This window comes from Zootoca vivipara, chromosome 7, assembly GCF_965207765.1.
Source record: "Zootoca vivipara chromosome 7, rZooViv2.hap1.1, whole genome shotgun sequence".
Classification (NCBI taxonomy): Eukaryota; Metazoa; Chordata; class Lepidosauria; order Squamata; family Lacertidae; genus Zootoca; species Zootoca vivipara.
Genome location: NC_142590.1, coordinates 7,042,646 through 7,067,488, shown reverse-complemented (window position 1 = coordinate 7,067,488; position 24,843 = coordinate 7,042,646). Strand labels below are relative to the sequence as shown.

The window sequence follows — 24,843 nt, the reverse complement described above, 5'->3', positions numbered from 1 at the left end:
AATGAGCCTCGGAACGTTCTATTCCAGCCTTATTTCCTTTCCGGGGTCACTTTACACCAATGCACCGGCTCCGCGCGGGGGACAGGAAGGAGCATGGGGTCACCGCCGGAACTCTAGGCCTGAAAGCCCGCAATTGAGTTTACGGAATCATAGACTCATACGCTTTTAGAATTTTCCTCGCTCTCTTCCCATAAAAGGATACTCCTTCCCCGGCGTGGAGCCGGTGCAGCGGTGTAAAGTGACCCCAGGAAGGAAATGTTGTGGCTGGAAAGGAACGTTCCGGTGTTCATTCAGACTGGTTCAAAAGCGTTCAACGCTCTTTCCGTAGCCGCGCCGTATCTCTACGTGCTCTGGCCCGCGCGTGCGCGTTGGCTGGTGCCTAACCTGGGCGTCCGCGTGAGACGCACGCGCGGGGGTGGCTGGGCGTGGCTTCGGCCGTTGGGCGCGAGCGGGAGTGGGCGGGACCTCGATCTGAGGCGGGAGGAGGACGCGGAGGATGGACTGACTGAGGCGGCTGAGGCGCTCAGGAGGCGGCGGCGGGTCATGGCCTCCTTGTTCCCGGCCAACGGGGCGGCGGGCGAGTGGGGAGGCGGCGGCGGCGACCCCAGCTCCGCGGACGAGGGTGAGGGCGGCCGGGCGGCGGCGGCGGGACTGAGAGAATCCCCGGTCTCCGACTCCGGGAGCCGCTCGTCGTCGCCTCCTCCGCCGATGGAGCAGTTCGAGCGGGCGGCGCAGCGGGTGCCGGCGCTGGTGGGGTCGGCCAGCCGGGAGCAGCTGCTCTACCTGTACGCGAGGTACAAGCAGGTGAGGCTCCGCTCGGGCCCGGCCCTTCGCCTTCTTTCCCCGCGCCCGCCCCACTCACTGCCTCTCATAGAACCATCGAGTTGCCCCCGGGGGTCATCTAGTCCAACCCTGCCCTCCCCCCTCGAATCTTTTTGCCCAGTGTGGGGCTCTCGAACCCACGACCCGGAGAGGAAGAGCCCCTCACGTTCTTGCCCTTCCCTAGTGCCTGGTGTTCAGAGGAGAGGTATGCTGGCCCTGAGCATGGAGGTTCTGCTTATTTTATTATTATTTATTTTATGATTTTCAATTTTATAAATTTCAATAGATTTATAATCGTTTTAACGCTTCAAAACATGACTTTCCTTCCCCCTCTTTCTGCGGTTCCTTATTTTTTTTAAAAAAAATATTTCCTGCATATCCAAATGAACTGTATTCGCCCATTTATTCATCTCACCTCCATAAAGTAGACTGAGCTTCCGCTTAGGCTTCTGCCACTGGCGAAATGGCATAATAGGCATCTTTGAAAATGCTTTATTCTGTTAATGGTGTTGCTTCGAATGTGTTGCTGTATGTTATGGGAATAATGTTTTATTCTGGATTGTTTGATGTTTTAATGAAGGGTGTAAACTGCTTAGAGATTTATTTATTTTTTTGCTTAAAAACATAACGTGGTATAGAAATGAAGATAGGGTCATCACCACCATTATCTCCGTGGGTTGGCCTGTTAGATAGGACAGCCTTGCAAAGCCAGCATGGGCAAACTGTCAGGCTGGGGTCTTACTTGAGAGTTTCATAGGGCGGGTGTGTGTGTGGGTGTAGCGTCAACCTTAGCCTGTGGTTTGTCATGGCTAGAACTATAAACGTATGACTAACTATCTTAGCCTGTGCTTGCGCTACCCACCCCATTTTTATTTCTCTCACCACAGCCTATTAAGCCGCTCTAAAGTGCATGGCACATTCTGGAGAAAGGAAGGAAAGATTTCAAGCTTCTTGGGAGTAGGGACACAAGTACCCACCAATGAAGGTCTCAGAGGAAGAAGAGGGAGAGAGAGTTAAATAGGAAGAATGTGAATTCAGTTCAGATACATGTTTTAAGGCTTATGGTGCAGTTCTTGCCCCCAGGTAATGCCTGGGGTTAGCATGTGGTGTATCTTCCCACTTCCTGGCTGAGCTGGCCTTCAGCTGATGTAAGTTACTTACCCCATTGTATCTACTGGCAGAAGGAAAGCGCTGCTGGTGGACGTTACACTGGTGTAAAATGGCCAAAAAAGAGGGTTGGAGGACAAAGAAAGTTATGCTGCATCCCATCTCCCTTCATTCACTGGTCTTGTCCTCAGAGTTTGGTGTAACTTGCACCACAAAAAAATGCAATTGTAACTAAAATTCACCCTGTGGGAGTCAGTGGAAGGCAGAAAGTGGAGGTTTACGCTGCTCCTGCCCCAGCCACAAGCAGTTCAGTGTAGCTTAATTTATACAGGAGAAAGACCAGTATATCTGCCTGGTTAGGATTGCTGTGTTATTCTCAGCAGGGGATGAGGTAGTCAACGAATTTGCACCACACACAGTATATTGCATCAAATGCAATATGCAGGACAACGCCTAATCACACCCACTCCATCAGAGCCAGTCCACAGACATCTCTCTAGGTATGAGTTTAAATCCCCATTTAAATTATGTTGTCACAACCACTGTTCTTCTAAGCACAACCCACCCAAGTGGGAGGAAGAAGAAGAAACGTAACAGATCATTCATGTAGCTGCTTGGACAATATGTCTGTAGAGAGTCCACAGACTCCCTGGGATAAAGGTTCAAGAGCCATTCAGGAAGAAAATCCTCTTCTTAAACAGGGCAGAACATCCAACAAGAGCAGCCTCCAGTGGCTCACTCCACAGTGCAGAGGGCTGGAAAACACAAGTGGTAATTCATGCCCCATGAATACTTTTGCATGCATGCCAAAGTAACTTAAAAATGTCAGTAACCAAAGAAAAGTTGCTCCTGGGATTCAAACCCACAGGGCACTTGCACACAGCCACAGCACCAGACAGGAATCATCCACACCTATGGGAAATATGTCTCTCTCCTCTGTCCCCCATCAGAGAGTAGAGGAGCTGCGAGAGGAGCCATAACTTGGTGGAACATTTTAGTTGCATAAGTTTCAAAGTTCAAATCCAGTATATAACCCCTTAACCTGCACATGAGACGATCAGAAGGAGTGCTGCAGGGAGCCAAAGTTTGGCCCATGTGTGGGCTAACCCAGCCTTCCCCAACCTGGTACCCTCCACATGTTTTGGATCACAACTCCATCACCCCAACCATTGACCTCGTTGCTGGGAGTTGTAGTCCAAAACATCTGAAGGTACTGAGCTGGGGAAGGCTGGGCTAACCCAACCCTTTTTCCCAACCCCTCTTCCTGATAACCTATATGACTAATCCATTCTCCACTGCTATTTTGTCTGATAGACTGGGCCTTCTCCAGTAGTATCCCAGGAGGCCTCATTGCCTATCCTCCTCCTTATCATACTCCCCATTTTTGCCTCATATGCCTTTACCATGGCACCCATCTCACTTGGGTACCCTGAGAGGCCTGCTTCCTTATGGTACAGGGTACGTGAGTGAGCAGTGAAAGGGGCAGTGCCCTTAAGCCCATGAAATGTTCTGCTTGCCGTCCTCACAGTCCTATGGATATTGGGCAGATTGTATTGGGCAGAATATATTTGGGGAAGGGATTGCTATATATCTGTTCCCAGCAACAAATCATGTAATGCTGTCAGCACCTTTAATTGATTAGTGTCTGGCATGGAGGAGATCCTAAAAAGACACAAGTGCAGTGTTGCTGTGGTCACCCTAGCATGGCCGTTGGAACTTGGACAGTGCCTTGACAGACGGCAAGGTAGCATGTAGCTTTCCATGTGGGACCAGCTCCAGGTTAGGAACACCTCCTCTTGCATAGCTGTCATGGAGCTTGCAAGAGTACAGAAACCTGCATGGAGCAAGCAGGTTGTTAACCCAGAGGGACCGCCAGGAGCATCCTAGGCATTGCTGCTGGTCATGAGGAGAGTCTCCCTCTTTGCCTGGAATGGATAAGCTGTGGGATAAATCCAGTACCTGTGAAAGAGAACAAAGTGATAGGCAGGAACTGAAGTGCACCGTTCTTGAAGTGCTGCATGCATAGTAAGTGTTTGTGAGGAGGTAATACAATCAATCTTGAGTATTCAGCCAGGGCTTGTGCCACAGCTGTGCTTCCCCTTCTCCATGGTGAGAGTATCCGGGGGAGATACTTCTGGCAGTTCCCTCACTGTGTGAAGTGAGGTTACAGGGAACCAGGCAAAGGGCCTTCTCAGGAGTCCTGCTTGCCCTGTGGAACACCCTGATGTCAGGTGTCAAGAAATAACAACTATCTGAAGGCATTCCTGTGTAGGGAAGTTTTTAATGTTTGATACTTTGCTGTGGTTTTATAATTTGTTGGAAGCTGCCCAGAGTGGCTGGAGCGACCCAGTCAGATGGGTGGCATATAAATAAATCTTCATCATCATGTTTATTATACTGCACTGACTGAGTGTACACTGGTGTCCACAGCATTTGTGGGATTACAATCTATGCAGCAAAAAAGCACTCTCTTTGAAAAAAGTATTGCATTTCATCTGGTACGAAAGTTAGCAGTTTTGCCTGAAAATGCAGTATTTCTACAACATACGGTAGTGTGGCCCTGAATGAAGAAATCTGTTCATATGCAGCAATGGATTGTGCTTTCCTGGCACAATAAACCCAAAGTCTGTCGGTAAATTATGTGATACCCTGTTTCAGATGTTTGCCTCTTTGCACAGTGTGGGGAGAAAAAAAAACATTGAAAATAAATGTCCGAAGCCAGCCCTACTGTCATGGGAAGCAGTGAAGCCTAGAAATGAATGAAGTGCCCTCGAGCACTTGTCAGTTTTGTTAGACTGCCTCTTACTATTTTATACATTGGTCCTTGTGGCCATAGGCAGAATTTTAAGTCCTTAGGTGTGATCCTTGTGAGTTTGAAAAAAATTAAATTCCTCATTTCCTGCCTCTGAGGTTACAGGTCTAAGCACACTTAATAGGAAGTGAGCCCCATCGAACACAATGAGGCTTAATGCTGAGTAAATCTTAGGATAGCACTGCACATCTGAGGTTCATGGGACTTTTCTAGCCTTGGTAAGTGGCATGAATAACTTGTTAATCTGGTAGTCACTTCCTTCCCATTAAATTTTGTTGTCCAGCCTCAGATTTGTAAGATATACTTAACATTTATTCTTTTGAATGATTGTGACTATATTGTGTGGAAGGTTGACAATGCTGGTTTGATATGAGAAAAGCAAATAACTCAATATTTAGCAAAGAATCATTTGATGAAAACCTGGGCGAAAAGTCAAAAAACATATACTGTGCCCTTCAATATTTCCATTTTCAGGGCAGCTTATAAACTAGACACACAGGAAGAAGAGTTAAATTAAAAACAGAACAACATTTCAGTAAATTGGAACAAATGCCTGTATTGACTAAAAACCAGATTCAACTAACAGACTTGAATAGATTTTTTACCTGGCACCAGAAAGACATAAGAGTAGGTGTCAGGTGAGCCTTCCTGGGAACAGCATTCCATACGACAAGTACCACAACTGAAAAAGTTGTTGATCACACTACCCATCAACCCTCCAGAAGTGGGGCAGTCTTGAGGATGATCTCAGCATTTGAGCAGGTTCACACAAGTTCGGCTGCAGATACTGTTTCAAGATATCAAGGGCTTCAAGGAGTTTAAAACTTGCATTTTGAGTTTTGTTTGGAAATGGGCTGGTGAGAGGTTCTGAAAGGCTAATTCTGGTCAGTAGTCTGCAAGCAGTGGTTGACTGCATCATTGTCTGGTGAAGTATGGGCATATATGCTCCAAAAATGTAAAGTACTTCAGCTTCAGTGCTGACGTCAGAATTCTATGTCATTACTAGCTGCCTATTACAGTATGATGGGCAACTGCCCACTGGCTGCATTTCGGAAGAACTTTTCTTGTATCTGGCATGGCAATGCAAACTGCTGTGGCTCTGTTAAAAAAAAACCTATCATTCAAGTACATGGTGGTATACTATAATAATAACAAATGGGCTTTTAGAGTTTGTATCCTGGGCTTATAGAATCTGTTTTGATTTGAGGAAATCTGCACAACCACATTCAACCTGTGTATATGAGTGCATTCAATGAAATGAGCAAAATACCCCCAAGCAACCCAAAAGGGGTCGGGACGGCGTGGGGGGGGGGGCAAATCACCGGGATAATCCAGGGGGGGGGGAAGAAGGGATCGGGATAGTTCATGGGATGGGACGGGGGGGAGAGGGATGAACCGGGGGGGGGGGGGAGGAAAGCACATGGGTCAGGACAGGGTGGGAACACTCATAGGGATGACCCACGGGAGGGGGGAAGAGGGGACAAATACCTCTTGGGTCGGGACAGCCTGGCAGGGTGGATTTGATTTAAATCAAACTGATTTAAATCACGATTTAAATCACGATTTAAATCACTAGTCAGTAAGGCTTGATTTAAATCATAGTTGATTTAAATCATAAAGACTAATTCTTGCTGGTATAACTTTATTATGCAAGTAGATGAAGATTTTTAGAATAACAACTTTTCATATTAGTTTTTTTATCCCCAGTTTAATAGGTTAATCATTCATATTTGGACAACTTTACTGTTGTACTTAGGAAGGAGAAAAATAATCATTGCCTTAATAATAACAATTTAAATAGATTTATTCAACTGAAACAATAACATTTCAGCAAATGTTATTTGCTTAAACAAACATCCATGTTTGTTAACTAATTTGGTTAAACAAAAACAATATATATATATATTTTAAGAAACTTAGACTGTCAGCCCAGCCTACACATGAAAAACTTAAATACTGTCCAAACAATCAGAAAAATATTGTTTCTATTCTATTCACTGAACTTCTTGAAACTTAGCACTGAAGGGGTTGCTTCTGTATTCATAGGTTTGTAGAACAATAGGATTAAGGTCTTTTTCTCAACTCTGTTCATGTTATAACATTTTTGCTGTGAAGAAGAGGCATGTGATCTCTGTTGAGTCAAATTCAGTTTTGAGAACTGCAAAAGTAAACCAAGCACCTGTGATAATATCTTGTAGGCAGAGAAACTGCCCAATAATCTTACAAAAACCTCTGGAAGAGGTGAATGGATTAATGGAATTTATTTACCCCAAAAATTAAACATATACAACCTTATACTACATAATTAAAAAAACTAATCTTTATTTCATGATGGAATAACCTTTGGATGGTAATATGTTTTCCTCAAAAAGCATTTTATTTTAAAAAAATCCAATTTAAATCAAAAAAATCGATTTAAATAAAAAAAATCCGATTTAAATCAAAAAAATCCGATTTTTTTGATTTTTTTTAAAAAAATCATTGATTTTTATCCACCCTGCAGCCTGGGGACAGCACACTGAAGGTAAGGGGAATCTGAAGGGGGACTCTGAGGGTCCATTTAACAGACTGAGCTACAGCAACGTGTGGCCAAGTCAGCTGGTCAACTAATACAAGAAGAAGCCTTGATAACTTTAGATTTCTCTCGTTACTGATTTAAGGCAAGACTTTACTCTTCAACATTCTTTCTCCCAATTTAATCATATAATTTGCACGAAAGACTGATAAAATATTACCGGTACTTTAGCAGAGACTAGTACCTCCATTGAATGGAAGGTGCTGACTCAGGTCAATCCACTGTCCCTAGTGCAGCATTTGTGTTTTTCCTCACGTCTCTTTCTTTTCTCTACAAACTGTGATTTAAGAGAGAACAACCCCTATAAAAAGATGACAGTAACAGCTGAGCACTTTGTTAAGACACTGCTTACTTCAGCAGTTCAAGATAAATAGCATAAACACCTACTTAACTTTTCCAGTTACTGGAGGTCATTTCAGAGTCTGACTGTGCTCAGCTGATTTCTAAAATGTTTTTTTCCTAAGAGTTAAGATAATGAAGATGTGGCTTGGCTTGTTGGGGTTTTGCAATCCCCAGCTCACCTGTAAGTATTCTAGATGGATGTGATGCTGGTAGGCATGGTTGCTTGAGTGAACACTATGTTGACTGTTACCTAGCAAGGAATTCCTTTCCTGGAAAGACAGGTGCTTGTTCTAATAGGTAACATTTTTTTATTGTTGATAGATCTACTCTATAGGAAGGGCTGTGTGTACTTTATTAAAAATATATTTCATTTTACTAACAGGTGATAGTGCAAATTGGCACGGCCACTAAAGTTTCAAAGGTTGAGAGATGGTCTACTCTAGAAGAGGTTCTCAGGATGTCTGTGGCCTCTTCTCACACCATACTTCCCTCAACCTAAGACGCTGGTGATTTGCACACTTTGCATTCTCACACTGGTGTAAAACCTAGCCTTTATTTTTATTTTTTGTATTAAAGTCTGCTAGTGATGGGGAGGGGCCAGGAACTTTGCCCCTAAACCACTAACCACTGAAAATGTTAGTGAGCTGCTTTTGAGATAATATGCATTGTTCACCTAGTTTCAAGCATCTTTACATAAGAGCTAGAAATTTTATTAAAAAGAAAGAAAAGAACAGAATTGTGACTAATACAACATTTGGTGCTTTTTTGTGTGCTTTGCAGAATTGTATGCGCCAGCCCTGAGTATTTCTCAGTCTTCACCACTTGCAGAATATCAGCAGGCCTGGGTTATATAAATGTACCTCTCACCCTGCAGAATCTTGAACTTACAAATTTATTTCTGTTGTGTTTCTGCATTTGGGGAACCTGGGAAAACAATTTATATGTTCTTAGAAAAAGTTAAAAGCTAAAGTCACATTATTTTAGCAAGTCGATAAAGACAAACAAAAATTCACCAGCATTTCTTTAGCACTTATGCCAGCACTGTTCCACATTCTATCTTTAGGTCAAATGTGGTAGCTGCAACACTCCCAAACCTGGGTTTTTCGACTTTGAAGGAAAACAGAAATGGTAAGTGGAAATATCTCATAATTTCTATGTACTTTTCCCCAGTCCATTAGATAATTTTCTTTAGAGGATGCTACCATTTTTTGTTAATTACTGAATGACTCTTAGGGATAATGCATTTGTATTTTTTTGCTCCAGTCCTCATTTCCAATTTAAAAAATGTGTATGGTAACAAACTCAAGGATTATGTAGCTCACATTCTCAAAAGGCTCAGGATTTCCCTGAGTTATGCCCTGCAGGTCACTACCCCATGGAGCCATACAAAAATATGCACTACCTGGAGCCTGGAAAAACAGCTTTGGGGGGGATTTTAAAGAGCCCTCTCCGAACTGTGATTAATGTCCAGGACTTAAATGAAATAGATTAAATTTTGAGGGGGCGCTGTGGCACAGAGCCTACCGTAGGGCTTGCCGATCAAAAGGTTGGCAGTTCGAATCCCTGCGACGGGGTGAGCTCCAGTTGTTCGGTCCCTGCTCCTGCCAACCTAGCAGTTTGAAAGCACATCAAAGTGCAAGTAGATAAATAGGTACTGCTCCGGTGGGAAGGTAAACAGCGTTTCTGTGTGCTGCTCTGGTTCGCCAGAAGCGCCTTAGTCATGCTGGCCACATGACCCAGAAGCTGTACGCCAGCTCCCTCGGCCAGTAAAGCGAGATGAGCGCTGCAACCCCAGAGTCGGTCAAGACCGGACCTAGCGGTCAGGGGTCCCTTTACTCTTTACCTTTAACAGTGCATGTGCAGAAGTCTGTTTTGCATTCTTTCTGAGCTGGAGAAGTATTACTTGGGGAAATTGTGCTCTTTTTATCATACATCTGAACACTTACAGACAGAATAAATTTATATTCCAAATGATAATTAGAAATGTTGGTATCACTACTGGCTATAAACAAAACTGCATTTATAGCTGCTATGTGTATTAATTTTTAAAACTCATTTAAAACATCTTAATAGAGTAAAAGCCAATAAAAGGTTATTTTTCTTGAACATTGTTCAGCTACTATTTTTGTACTATAAATAATTGTCGTGCAAAGACAAATATACATAGTTATAATAATTACACTCATTCAGAACAAGTTTGCTTTATATATAAATGGATGTTTTAATTAGCATGTCTCTCTTGGTTACAGTAGCAGTATATTAAGATCTAATTTTAAGATGTTAAAAAACTAAGATCCATAGTGAGCTTATATTCTCTCTATGGATGGAAAAACGTTTCCTGAGTATTTCACTGTGGAGCTAAAGAATTTTGTTATAAATTTGTTTTAAATTTATATTAATGTGACCAATATTTGACCAGTCAGTGGATGAAACTATTTTTGCATGTCAATGTCAAATGACTAGCATCTGAATTGGGTACCGGCTCCATAGGTGACTACCTCACCACCATTGTGAGAGAGAAGAAAAGCTCACTATGGATCTTTTTAAAAAAAGTCTCTCAAATAATGATTTCAGCAGCTCTCCTCTGTGGAACCACCAAACCTCTTTCTATGCTTCTCTGAGTTCAAAGAGTGACTTAGAAGGTTTGCCCCAAGGGCTGCTCCTTAGAAAGCTGCTCTGAAGGCTGTTTTTCTGTATTGGCAGCTCTTGAATGAAACCTCCATAAAGGGTGAAAGCACACAACTCTCCAATCTAATTAGAGCAGTGATGATACAAACTATAATGGATTAATTATGGATGTGAAATTAAGTATATAAGCCTGACCAGGGTATTGAATTGAGGGTGGGAAATCCAGAGATAGACACATTAACCTCTACTGAGTAATGGATCTTTTTTCCTTACATCCATGTCCCAGGGAAGCTTGGAAAGCATTGGGTGATACAAGTCCAGAGCAGGCTATTCGAGAGTATGTCGCTACTGTGAAGAAACTGGACCCCACATGGAATCCACAGGTAGGCAGATACAATCATCTTAAAACAATTCATTGTGTAGCTGAATAGGCCACATAAGGCAATGTAATGCCCTCACATCTGTGAATTTTGTGCATTTTAATCAGGATGCAAGGAAGTATGGGTTTTGCAACAGGGGTGACTGAACACTTTCAAAGTAAATGGGTAGCCTTATGGGCAATTTCTGTCTCTCATGTCTAATCCACAGTGAAGATTTTTAGTACCCCTGACCTGCATTACTTGCCAAGCCTAGTAGCCACCCACTGTGGTTTATCAGTAACATAATGTACTTCTTGTTTTTGCTGCCTGTCTGGGACTGAACAAACAAAAGTTGCCTGCAGCTTGGGGGTTGCTGTTCACTACTGGCTGCCTCTTGGTGGATCACAGCGCGTGTAGCCTTAGAAGCTAAGTTAGCTAGGAAGTATAATAATAATAATAATAATAATTTATTATTTATACCCCGCCCATCTGGCCGGGTTCCCCCAGCCACTCTGGGCGGCTTCCAAAAAAACAGAAATTCTAAAATACAGAAATCCATCAAACATTAAAAGCTTCCCTAAACAGGGCTGCCTTGAGATGCCTTCTAAAGGTCTGGTAATTGTTCTCTTTGACCTCTAGTGGGAGGGCATTCCACAGGGTGGGTGCCACTACTGAGAAGGCCCTCTGCCTGGTTCCCTGTAACTTGGCTTCTCGTAATGAGGGAACCGCCAGAAGGAAGTTCCTGCAGCCAATTAGAAGCCACGGAAGCTCCTTCGGACATTTGGCTTCCAAAAATGGTTTGCAAACTGGAACGGTCACTTCCGGGTTTGCGGCATTTGGAAGTACTTTGTGCACTTCAAGCATTAAAACTGAATACTGTATTCAGAAACCTACAGAGAGATTTTTCTGAGCATTTCCTTTTAATACTTGAGACTCCCCTGATGATGCCTGATCCCCCTCAAAGCGGGGGGTAGTGGACATCAGAGGTAGTGGTTTGAGGTAGTGGACATTAGAGGGCCTGCCCAAGGTGAGCTGTGCCTCAGTTCCCTTTGTTCAGCCAGTCAGTAAATCAATTTATTACAACAATGGAATATAAGTAAAATAAAAGGTGTCACTGATAGTGGCTAAATTTCTATCAGTAACTGAGAAAAGGAGAACAACTCACCATTTGAAACAGGAAGGACCATCTTCAGGGGCTAACTCAGGATTACTGTAGCTCTGTATAATTTTTTGTTTTTGTTACTTTTGAATCTGTTTTACTCTGAGATTTTACTGTGCTCTGTGTTTTACTTTTGGACCATTGATTGTAATTAATTGATTTAATTCTTCTTGTAGTTTGAGCTGTGGTGCTTGTATTTTAGCATAAAGCACTTTGCATAGCCTCAGATGTGAAGCAGAAGAGCTTGACTAAGCAATAGTATTGAATAATTATGAACTTAATTTGGAGCCCTCAGAAGTTAAGAAGTATTAAGTAGCCTAAGGCTTAAGCAGATCCCTGCTGTTACCGTAGCCAGTTATTTTCTTCTAACAACTACTGTAACTACAAATTATTTTATTTGAAAACTGTATGTTATATCCTGAAGCTATATTGTACTACTGTGCTGTCAAAATTACTGGAGTTACTGGAAAGTTGGTAAACCAGACTTACTCTGTGCAGTGATTTCGTATTCGGAAATCATTGCCCTTTAGAATTGCATTGTACTGTAGTTAGCTAACACTTAGGCCACAAGAGGGAGCTCTGATTCTAATAGTGAATAAAAGTTCATTTTCCATAGTGTTGTGATTCTTTCACAGCAATTGTTTACTTCAGATTTTAATTTAGAATTTTGTTTGGACATATTGTAAGTGGGTTACCTGTTACCTCTTCCTTTTACGTTTAGAACTTCTACTGATTCAGGAGTTATGGATGTATTTGGCCAAACAAAAGGTGAAATGGAAAATGCTTATTGCTTTCTCGTGTTCATCTTTCTGTTAAGAGCCTAAGTGCCTTACTTGATCTAGTCCAGCATCTCATTTCCAAAGCAGCTCACCAGACTCTGGGAACTCATAAGCAGTGCATGAAAACGGTGGCCTTTCTTTTCCCTTCTTGTCTCTGTTGATAGTTTGGTTTTATATTATTTATTACATTTGGATATCACCCATACAATTGATTTCTTTGGGTGGTTTTACCTTCATAGCTTCTTATGATTACAGTGGTACCTCTGGTTAAGAACTTAATTTGTTCCGGAGGTCCGTTCTTAACCTGAAACTGTTCTTAACCTGAGGTACCACTTTAGCTAATGGGGCCTCCCACTGCCGCTGCACCGCCGGAGCATGATTTCTGTTCTCATCCTGAAACAAAGTTCTTAACCAAGGTACTATTTCTGGGTTAGCGAACCGTCTGTAACCCGAGGTACCACTGTACACCTATTTACCGAGTTTGGTACCGAGTTCTCTCTCTTTTAGGGACGCAGATGGCGCTGTGGGTTAAACCACAGAGCCTAGGGCTTTCCGATCAGAAGGTCGGCAGTTCGAATCCCTGCGACGGGGTGAGCTCCCGTTGCTCAGTCCCAGCTCCTGCCAACCTAGCAGTTCGAAAGCACGTCAAAGTACAAGTAGATAGATAGGTACTGCTCCAAGCGGGAAGGTAAACGGCGTTTCCATGTGCTGCTCTGGTTCGCCAGAAGTGGCTTTGTCATGCTGGCCACATGACCTGGAAGCTGTACACCGTCTCCCTCGGTCAATAATGCGAGATGAGCACCGCAACCCAAGAGTCGGTCAAGACTGGACCTAATGGTCAGGGGTCCCTTTACCTTTACGTCTCTTTCTTTTAGAGAGAATATGTATTTAGATAATTTCTTCTCTACACTTGATCTGTCAATAGTTTTCTGATTTCTTGAGAAATTAGGGGGAAAAGTGTGTGTAATATTAGGGTAACAGGATGTGACCTTGTGTTTTCAGCTGGTGGTGTCGTGGGGGAACATGGAGCATAGCCAGTGTGTTATTAGAAACTTGACAGGCTTGAAAGTAAATAAAGCAGTGGTGAAAGCTCACAGACTTAGCCTAAATCCTGTGTTTAGGTTTTTCCCTGATTTTCCTTCCCTGTATAATAGCCTCTAGAGGGCAGTGTATCATCAAGTGGCCAAAAAGCCACTGCAGACAACTAAAATAAAATGTCTGCTACAGTTGAAATGTTTCCGGGACAAATAATTTCATAATTCACTAGAACTTCAGCCGTGATACTGAATAAATAATACTGAAGAAAAGCAGTTTCTTTCTGTGCTGATAACACTTGTAGATAGTGCTGCATTTATAGCAATGTAGCAGCAAGAAATGTTTAGTAGCGAATAGAATGGATTGTGTTGATTTAGTTAGTGGCTCACAGTGCCTCCCAACCAAATCCACAGATCAAAGGTATCTTAATCATTTTAGGTTGCCACTTCTCTGCCGCTTTAGAAAGCCTTAAATGCAAGAACAGTCTCACCAGCTCTGTTGCTATCATGTAGAGAGTCGACATTTTTCCTGTACAGTATAGGGAAAGCCTTTTACCTATAATCTATATCTATAACCACACTGTGATTTAAACAAAATGAAATCCGTGGGTTGTGTTCCAGATCTTGGGTTCGCCAAAATACAAACCTTCGGATTCTATTCAATGCTAGTGCTACTCACGGTAGACCTATTGAACATGGCTAACTTAGGGCTATTACTTTCAGTAGGCCTACTGTCAGTAAAACTTAGTTGGATATAATAACCCTGTGGATAGGACTCACCTAGGCAGCCCTGTCAGTAGAAGCCTTGTGCAATGACTTCTACTGCGCAACTGGGCTTTCCACCCTCTCTTCCCCCTCTGCACTCCCGAAAATTGGCTCTTGGGCGTTGGGAGAACCTTCAGAACAATGTGTGGGCGCAGGAGAGGAGGTATCATTCCTCCTGGCAAGCAGGCCTAATGATTGGAAGAGTGTGGTGTTCAATTCCACTCTGTCTTTAAAATTATTGTAGATTTTTGTTGCAAGCCCATTTCTGACTTTTCATTGTAAAATGAGAGCACTCAAGATAAAAACAATTTCTCAGTGATGAAAATTAAGGTAAGATAGAGAACACTTTGTTGCTGGAAGAGATGAGGTAAATACAGTGTTTTAACAAAGCTGTAGCTTGCAAGCAAACCAGACTCCACATGTCTCTCTAGTTTGGTCACGCAAACAGATGCCACGTTGTTAATCTGTCCAGCGAGCCATCATCTGCAGTGAGGAGGAGAAATAGAGGTTTGGTCAGGATTACCAGAGGTTGGGAGGAGAACAAAGGAAAATATGTTGGGTCATGGCCTAATTCAATCTATGGCTTCTTTTATATCCTGCCTTGTATCTTTATTTTGCTAACACAAGAATGACTCAATTAATGATACATCATTTGCAAAGAAAGCCAGCTCTTCCACATGCTACTGTTGTCAGTACAGTCATACCTTGGGTTACAGACGCTTCAGGTTGTGTCTTTTCGGGTTTGCGCACAGCGCAAACCCAGAAGTATCCGAACGGGTTACTTCCGGGTTTCGACGCATGTGCAGAAGCGCCAAATTGCGATCCACATGTGTGCAGATGTGGCGCTTTGGGTTGCAAACATGCCTCCTGCATGGATCACATTCGCAACCCGAGCGTCCACTGTACTCCCATTGTGTGCATGTTTTGTCTATAAAAAGCTGCTGGTATTATTTAAAGCAAGACAATATTTGTGTAAAATAGTATCTACATTATGTAGAGGGTTTTGTTAATTTTGGTGTCTGGCTCAGATATGTTTTTTAAAATTTAATTTGATAAGCTTCATGTATGTTTCAATTTTCTGTTGTTTTCTGATGTAAGTGGTCAGTCTCATGCCTAACTATATCAATTGTTCGAAGGTGAGGCTTCTACTTAAAACTTGCTGTGTTTAACATTGTTTCAAAACCCACCCATAATGTTTCTGCACTGTCAAATACAGTACTGTACGATCCAAATAAATCAGGGGTCAGCAACCTTTTTCAGCCATGGGCCGGTCCACCGTCCCTCAGACCATGTGAGGGGCCAGACTATATTTTTAAAAAACAACAACCATGAACGAGTTCCTATGCCCCACAAATAATCCAGAGATGCATTTTAAATAAAAGCACACATTCTACTCATGTAAGAACACCAGGCAGGCCCCACAAATAACCCAGAGATGCATTTTAAATAAAAGGACACATTCTACTCATGTAAAAACACGCTGATTCCCGGACCATCCGTGGACTGGATTTAGAAGGTAATTGGGCTGCATCCAGCCCACGGTCTTTAGGTTGACTACCCCTGAAATAAATACTTCCTAGTTGTTTTTATTCCTTTTAAAGCTTTTCAGTATGAAATGTGTATAAATATGCATAACAATAAAATGCCAGAAACTTAAAAACTTCCTGGTGGAATGTCCCCCCCAATCACCTTTTTGCCCATCTTGCAAAATATATGGAAGGTTTGCTTCTGTACAAGCAACGACAGTTTTGCACATGTTCAGCATGTGTGCAACCATGCACATGTGCATTGCCACAACCTAGAAGTGGCTAGAAAAGGGAGTGGGGATGGAGCAGGCTTATGCGTGCTCTGCTGACACATGCAGGGGTCAGGAACGCAACTCATGCACAAAACTGTCGTTGCCTTTATTTATTGTATTACCGTAATTGCTGTTAAGTGAGCATGAGAAAGACCCTTCCGAATCAGCATATATTCTCATATAATAACTGACAAAATATCCTAAATATGATTCTCTAAATTATACTTTAGTTAAAAATACAGTTCAGCCTTTGTTTACTTCTGGATTGTGAGATACGTTTGGTGATCATGCAAATTTCAGGACACACCCAGTAGGTGTGTTTTTCCACTGTTTAGTGAGCTGATCAATTTCATTGGACTATATGAAGAACATGTGCCATGTGCTACGCAGCTGACAGCACTTGCCTGTGTTCTGGCTAGGCCGGATGGTGCAACAGCCGTGGTACTTAGGAAAATTCTGTTAGAGTCTCTGTTGCTCATAATACTGGAGAGGAATGTGTTCAAGAGGCTTGTGAATATATCTCGCAGCCAGCTTCTCTTCCTGGTCCTCTGTGGAGTCATTGCCTGCTGCTGAATCTCCTCCTTCTGAGTAGCGGTGGAGCTGCTGCCTTTGCTCATGAGGCATGGGTGATGGGGTGGGCAGGGCTCAAGATGGAGTGGGAGGAATTATTGGGCGCCAGGTGAGGCATCCCTGAGATAGGGCTCTTCGGTCTACCTTTGAATTACTGTGGATTCCTCTATATCAGTGTTTCTCAAACTTGGTCTCCAGATATTGTTGGACTACAACCCCCATCATCCCTATCTAGCAGGACCAGTGGTCAGGGATGATGGGAGTTGTAGTCCAACAACAGCTGGAGACCCAAGTTTGAGAAACACTGCTCAGTGTCTTCAGTTGGCGTGGCGTTCCCTGCAGGGGCCCCAAGCCTCTTCCTCTGACAAGATCTCTCCATGGGTTGGATATGATCCTGACATGATTCCTGGACAAGAGAACCCTATTCAGGGCATATCTTTCTTGTGAATGATCTGCCATTGAATTAAGGTTGAATGGAATTTAAAATTTAAAATGTTATCGGAATGGTTTGTATTTTGGCCCTGTATCAATAAGCATGTTGTAGCAACTATTCATTTTACCTGGTGTTCTACGGTATGCTGGAGTTATCAATTGCCTTACAGATCTCATTCTGTCAGGCAAAATTGTCAGATGCACTGTGTGTCACAACATTAACAGGGCTATTTCTTTCTTTCCCACCACTCGAATAGGTTAACTAATATGACAAATGACTGACATTTCCCCCTCTACTGCAGTCACAATTTGCACTGAAGTACCCATAAACACCAGTGCACTGCTCAACTGTTTCCTAGTTTCTTCTGAGGGCCATCTCAAACCATAGGCTCCATATAGCAGGGAAAGAATGAAATGTCTTTTTGCAATTAATGTAAGTAAAACTGCACATGGAGGTTGATCTCTTTAAAAAAAAAAGTTAAAAAATTTTTGGCCTGGGTTTATAGGCTATTTGTTAGTCCTTTGATTTTATGTCTCTTTAAATTTATGAACTCTTAACTTTTATTTATGACAGGGCAGTCATCTTCATTCTAGCAGTTGATTGAAATAAATTACTGCCAGACCAGCTACTGGAGTTTAAACTGACATGATGTAATAATAAAACTAAAAATAATAATAATTAACAATTAATAAAAAGATTTGCACAGGATGGGACCTTTCCTGGAAGTTCTTTCTTTCTGTTAGATATCAGCTTGCATGATTTTTATCTTAAATTTCTCTTACATTTAAAGAGCAGTCCTGGACAGAGCAGCTAAGCAGCTGTTGAATGCTTCAGTCCTCCCTCTGTGGGTGGTGCAGTGGTGGAAAGATCTGCCACTGTTGCCGTTCCAAGGTTGGTGAGCCTGAAAACAAGGCATTTGGGGGGTGATCCTGGGTGTACCAGGTACAACCCTCCCCCTTTCCCCTGAGGTTGTCTGGGGTGGTTTAGTAGAAGGATGTGCAATTGGCCTAGTGTTTGCTGGTTTTCGAGGATAGTTCAAGCAGAATAGGGTTGGTTTTTTTTTTTTGCGCAACATACAATGAGCAGCATGCTTTTTTTAAAAAAGTATTCTATATAAGAACCTGAAGTACTATAGCTTGCACCCAGACTTTAGATTCTAAGGATTTTAGTTTATTGCCCCTAATGCTGGCAGTGTTGAACATGGTGTTTGCAGCATAGTGAATAGCTTCTCTCTAAGACTGCTGATACCTGGGTTCAAATTTCCACTCAGCGGTAGAGCTCATTGGGAAAGCTTGGGCCGTTCACTGTCACTTAGCCTGCAGGTTTGCTTTGAGGATAAAGTATGTGTGCATGTGCATGAACCTGTGTGAGTGCCTGGAGGCGGTTGGAGGATGGATAGCGGCTAATGGATTGAGGTTGAATCCTGACAAGACAGAAGTACTGTTGGGGGGGACAGGGGGCGGGCGGGTGTGGGGGACTCCCAAGTCCTGAATGAGGTCACTGTGCCCTTGAAGGACCAGGTGCGCAGCCTGGGAGTCATTTTGGACTCACAGCTGTCCATGGAGCCACAGGTTAATTCTGTGTCCAGGGCGGCTGTCTATGAGCTCCATCTGGTACGCAGGCTGAGACCCTACCTGCCCGCAGACTGTCTCACCAGAGTAGTGCATGCTCTAGTTATCTCCCGCTTGGACTACTGCAATGCGCTCTACGTGGGACTACCTTTGAAGGTGACCCGGAAACTGCAATTAATCCAGAATGCGGCAGCTAGACTGGTGACTGGGAGTCGCCGCCGAGACCACATAACACTGGTCCTGAGAGACCTGCATTGGCTCTCAGTACATTTCCGAGCACAATTCAAAGTGTTGGTGCTGACCTTTAAAGCCCTAAATGGCCTCGGTCCTGTATACCTGAAGGAGCGTCTCCACCCCCATCGTTTAGCCCGGACACTGAGATCCAGCGCCGAGGGCCTTCTGGCGCTTCCCATACTGCGAGAAGCAAAGCTACAGGGAACCAGGCAGAGGGCCTTTTCGGTAGTGGCGCCCGCCCTGTGGAATGCCCTCCCATCAGAGGTCAAGGAGATAAACAACTACCTGACATTTAGAAAACACCTAAAGGCAGCCCTGTTTAGGGAAGTTTTTTATCTGTGATATTTTAATGTATTTTGGTATTTGCTGGAAGCCACCCAGAGTGGTGGGGGAAACCCAGCCAGATGGACGGGATATAAATAAATAAATAATAATAATAACCATAGAGAAAGGGCAGGATAACAATGAAATAACATGCCACTAATTGCGGAAATGTAAGTTCCAAAAATACCTTGTTAGGCCCTTAAGTAAAAGGGTAAAATATATTTTACTGGGGCTTAAGACACAAAGAATGAAAACAAACTTCCAAAAACTCTTTTAGGAAGTGATTCCTATTATAACAATATGTGGGAGGCAGGTGTGAGAGTACACACACATCCAATTTGTTTATCAAATTTTAAAATGGAAACTATTGTGAGAATTTTAACTAATGAATTGGAGCTGTAGCTCATTGAATGGCTCAAATAGTTGAAAGGACAGTTTGCTGAAAATGTATGGTTCTTCATTAGTCTTTTGAAATCATTCCAAGTATTAATTCTTGCCCAGTCACTTGGTGTGGCTGTTCACTGGAGCCAGTGAGTGCTGCTGAGGACAGAATATTAAAATGGGATGTTTTTGATAAGGCTAATAGAGGCCTGTGACCAAGGTACAATATACTTTTGTAAGAGGTGGATTCACAGAAGGAGTCTAAAATGGAAGCCTCTCTTCGAGCATGCTTATTTTTATCATGTTTACATGTAAACTGATGTCTTATTCTATAAAAAGTGTCAAGTAGTCTAAGATGTATGTACATTTTAATAAAGGAGGATGCTTTTGTGGGGAAATCAACACTGTTTCAGGCATTCAGGATGTGGCAGTGTGAAATGCAGCAGTGTTACCTACAGATAAAGCACTTTTGGAATGACACTCATTTCATGCCTCATTAACTGTCCTGTCAAAGAAACACCCTGTATTGTTGTGTCCGTGTTCTCCTAATAAAGACAGGTGTGTATCCCCTTATTTTAGAGACTGCAATCTTGGGCCACCTGATTTCCAATGTGATGCATTCTCTCTCTCTCTCTCTCTCTCTCCTCTCTCTCTCTCTCTCTCTCTCTCTCTCTCTCTCTCTCTCTCTCTCTCTCTCTCTCGGCATTGGCTTTAACTAGCAAAGGAGAGGTAGAAGCAATTACAGCACACACAATTAACCAACTTCAGATCTCCACCCTGGCATGTAATTGTGTCTGTCAAACACAATTAGTGTCTGATCAAATTTGGTTCCTAAAGGAGAGCCAGGTCATGACACTGGGATAGAAAGGAAGGGGAAAGGGTACCTGAAACTTTAGGAGGGTTTTCATCCTCCTCTTCCTGTTCAGTAAAATTATGCAAAGAATCTGAGTTATACTGTTTAACATCAACAAGAAACTAGCTCTTCTCTATTTAACTGACGGACATGGTTTCCTTAGTTTCTATTATTATTATTTGTAGTAAAATAATGACCACTAATGAATGAATGCTAACAGTCTTCTGATATTGCCATAGTAGTTTTTTTGTTTTTTGTTTTGCTGTTACTACATTTCTTCTCCATTTATCAGTTTGTCAATCAACTGGACTGGGTAGACAGGTTTAAATCGCCCAGCACTGTGATGGGAATGATAACCACCAATCCCTGCTCCATCAACTGATGAGTAGGGGTAGGGTGATTTGCATCCCCACTGTGGTGGATAAAGAAGCCACCTATTAGAAGAGCTGCAGCTGGGGCATTCAGTTCATGTTTTATTTTTATTTTCTGCCAGCAAAGTCTTGGAGACCGGAAAAATGTTTGGGGGTCAGGGGTTCACCACCCCTAGCATTGTTCCGTTCTGTTTTGTTTTACCCTAATGTCCACATCTAATGGGTATTATTTGTATGAATACAAGATGTTTGTATTCAGTCTGCTTGAAACAAACTACTTTGCTTCATCCTGGAATCAGATTTTAGTAGGATTACCATAGAAGAGCAGTTAATCAAGAAGGAAGGTAAAGACTCGTTCTCAGAAGACCTTACATGTCTTCTTACTTGTGTTCATTGTTGAGTGCTGTGACATTCTTAAATCTTCTAATCAAGGAAGAGAACATTTTTAAAATCATTTTAACTGGTTTCACTTGAGCGTATTGTTCAGAAGACAGACTGGTTCTTATATAATTCACATAATATATCTCAGAACTACTTTGCTGAAAGAGGCATATGTATGCATTTATTTTGCCACTGAGTGGTTCTGAGGAACCTCAGGATTCCGGACAACACATTTTGAAAAACTCAGTATTTAACTCATCAGTGGATACAGACTTCATGTTAAGAGTACAGAGAACCTTTAAGGAAATGCTTGAGTTACTGGGGTTTTCTTCCTTTATATAATGCTTTGCATTATAGCCATCCTCTTCAAATATTTGATTGTTCAATCATGATTTGATTTTAATTCTGTTAGAGCCTATAATTGTGTTTGAGTTGCTGTCTTTTAAAAAGAGAAGATTGAGCTAAAATGGTTGTGGAGGCATTGGACAGTGTGTTTAATGTGTCTGTCATTATATGTTAACCTCTGATCTGGGATATGTGGCACCTCTTTTATGCTTGACAACAATTTGGAAGTCTATTTCTTGACATTGTGTATAAAGGAATAAGAAGAGGGGGGAAAGAGAGGCAGAAGTGAATTAATGATGTTAGAAAATACCACTCCCTGCATTTTCATTCCATTTGGAATACAGCTTTCAAACATGTAGCCCTCTGGAGCACCATTGCCAATGACAGCTAGTCAGGATCTGATTGTATCCTGAATACAGCTGCTCCTTTTATTGAAAAATACACTGTATTAAGCCAGTAATGGGAACACTTTGCTGTACTTGTTTTGAGTGGATCTATATGTTCTGCCCAGTTCCAGATCAATTTTATTAGCTTAATCTCTTCCAGGAAAACAGGAATGGAAGAGGATTTCGCAGGACTGTGGAGTCTGGATGAGTCATGCCATTCATAGTAAAGTCACAGGTGTGCTCTTATTGAAGAGGGCATTGAGTTAGAGGTTGTCCAGACTATGGCATGCCATGTGCAGAGCAGAGCTGTGGTACATTAGCAGACCAAACAAATATTAATAAAACAAAACATGAAAGTGCAAGGGAAAAGCTCAGACACATTGAGAAGCATAGTAGGAAGAGATTGACCCATTTTGGGAAGAGGGCATACATAGTTTGATGGAAGAGTTCAGGTTTTGCATGTATAGACAACCCCCAGTTTGCATGGGGTTTGTGTTCCAGGTCATCATGTGCAACAAGGGGGTGTGCATAATCCCATTATGCCCCACCCCTGTTCTTCCCCGTTTCCCGGACACTTCCAGTGCGCGTGTGTGCGATCATGCATCAATTAGATGTGTCTAAATCGGTCGTTTCCTGTACCAGGCTTAATCTTTGGCATCTCTAGTTAGAGATCTTAGCTCTCAGAGCTGGGAAAGATCTTTGCCTGAGATCTTTGAGAGCAGAGAGGCTGCAAATTGGAGTTGACAGTTCTGTTCTCGATGGAGATTCAGTCTGACATCGTATATAAGGCACAATGATGGACAAATCAAAAAGAGGGAGTCCAGTGTAGACATGTGCTCTAAGTAGCCATTACACCTGGGAACCGATGCCATGAGTACACCGTTTCTTCTAGGATATCTTGTGTGCTATACATTTGAGAAGGAATATACTATACAACGGGCCATAGTACAAAGCTGAAGACAAGGCTTGCATGCAGAAGGTCTCAGGTTCAGTCCTTGAAAAGTCCAGTTATAAGGATCAGTCCGGAAGCACTGTTGGAGAGCGGCTTCCATTCAGAGCAGACATGCCTGGCTTGCCCTGGTACAATAGGCAGTCTCCTATACAGCTGTGTAATACAGTAATTTATATCTCTGAGGGCTTGGTTGCATGATGAATTATTCTTCAGTAACAAACTTATAACTTGCTCATTCTTCAATTTCTTTATACAATTGGGGGTTACTCAAGCTGATCGTAGGTTTGCAGAGATGGGCGCATAGGTCAGCATTAAAACTGACTGCAGAAACACAGTGACTTGATTTTCTGGAAGTAGCTGATTTGGGAATGTGGCTAAAATACAGTGGACCCTCTAGTTACGTACCACTCTGGATACGTAACTTTCGGGTTATGAACGGATGTATACTTCTGGGTTTCACCGTGTGCGGATGTACAGAAGCGCTCAATCGTGCCGTGTGCATGCGCAGAAGCGATGCCTCTGCCTACGGACTTTTCAGGTTGCAGACGGACCCCCGGAACGAATTTAATTCATATCCAGAGGGTTCACTTTACTTGTTTCTTTTGCTTTCAGCAAGCACCATTAACTTGTTTATTATTACTATTATTTATTTAAAAGAATGTGTACACTGCCCCCTCATGGGGGTGAAGCGGCAATCCCAGGAAGTGGCCTGTGCTGATTCAGGGCTCTTCTGGGCGCCGCCATTTTAATTCTTAAAAGAGAAATTTGAGGTTAAAAAAATTGGAGGGGGGGCATATTTTTAAGAAATATTTTTTAAAATTAAGGAAATGGAATTAAGATTTTAAAAATAAAAATAAAGGATGGCTGTAGCGGCCTTGGGCTCTCTAAAAAAAGGTTGTTTTTTTAATTAAAAAAATATTAAAAGATATTTTCCAACAAGGGGGGCCTCCCTCTGGGCCCAGCCTGCTCTTGGCGTGCTAGCCGCCAGGGAGGTAGGCTCAGGTTGGGCCTGGGCTCGACTGTGCAATTCGTCGCGGCCTCCCTGGCCCTCCTGGTACTCTTCTACGTCTTCTCTCCTTTCCCTTTTGTGGCGACGGTGACAGTGGCAACAATGGTAATCTGGGGAGGTCGGGGCTCCTTTTTTCTTTTTTTTCTTCGGGTTTTAACCGCTGGGCCGTTGGCTGGGTGCTCTCGGTCCCGGCTCAGCCAAGGTTGTGGGGGGTTCTGGCGGCCTGCGAGCCAACCAGGCAGCGCAGTTGATGCTGGCTGCCTTCAGGAGCAACGTGCCACCATGGCGCTCACCATTTTGCCTCACCAGATGTCCACTGCCCCCTCATGTAAAATATTAAAGTAGTGTTCAACAAAATAAGCAATAAAACATAAAATGTCATAAAAACAATATAAAATAATTATAAACATGTCTGGCTCAGCCTGAAAAGGTTTAAACAACTATTTATTATTATTATTATTATTATTATTATTATTATTATTATTATGGGAGTGGTAAACCTGTAGATGGCTTGTTAACGACTGCTGATGACTGCAATTGGTCCTGGGGGGAAAAAACAAGGGCTGAGGCGCTAAAGAAAGCTTGATCATGCATAATGAGATAAGAATCCGATGTCTTTATTCATCCCAGGTGGCTCCATGGTTTTAAGCTTGGTAATGAGTTCCAATTGGTTCCATGATCAGCCCTTGTTCCCCCACCCCCCACCCCAAGGACCAATTGCAGTCATCATCAGTCGTTAACAAGCCATCTACAGGTTTACCACTCCCATCAGCCCATCACCCATTCCCATCACCCCCACCCCCCACCCTCTGAATATACATAAGGGTTTGGTGGATTCTGTTTCAGTGTATCT

The 24,843-nt window shown here is 42.7% G+C and overlaps 1 protein-coding gene across 1 annotated transcript in view; it reads left to right on the top strand.

The window, feature by feature from the left end:
- The first annotated feature begins 468 nt into the window (after positions 1-468).
- Positions 469-24,843, top strand: part of ACBD6 (acyl-CoA binding domain containing 6) — a 100,109-nt gene continuing 75,734 nt past the window's right edge. The window contains exons 1-3 of the mRNA XM_035123572.3: positions 469-804; positions 8,722-8,786; positions 10,573-10,669. Of these exons, the coding sequence (XP_034979463.2) occupies positions 544-804; positions 8,722-8,786; positions 10,573-10,669 (423 nt within the window). The 5' untranslated portion in view covers positions 469-543. The remainder of the gene's footprint in view (positions 805-8,721; positions 8,787-10,572; positions 10,670-24,843) is intronic.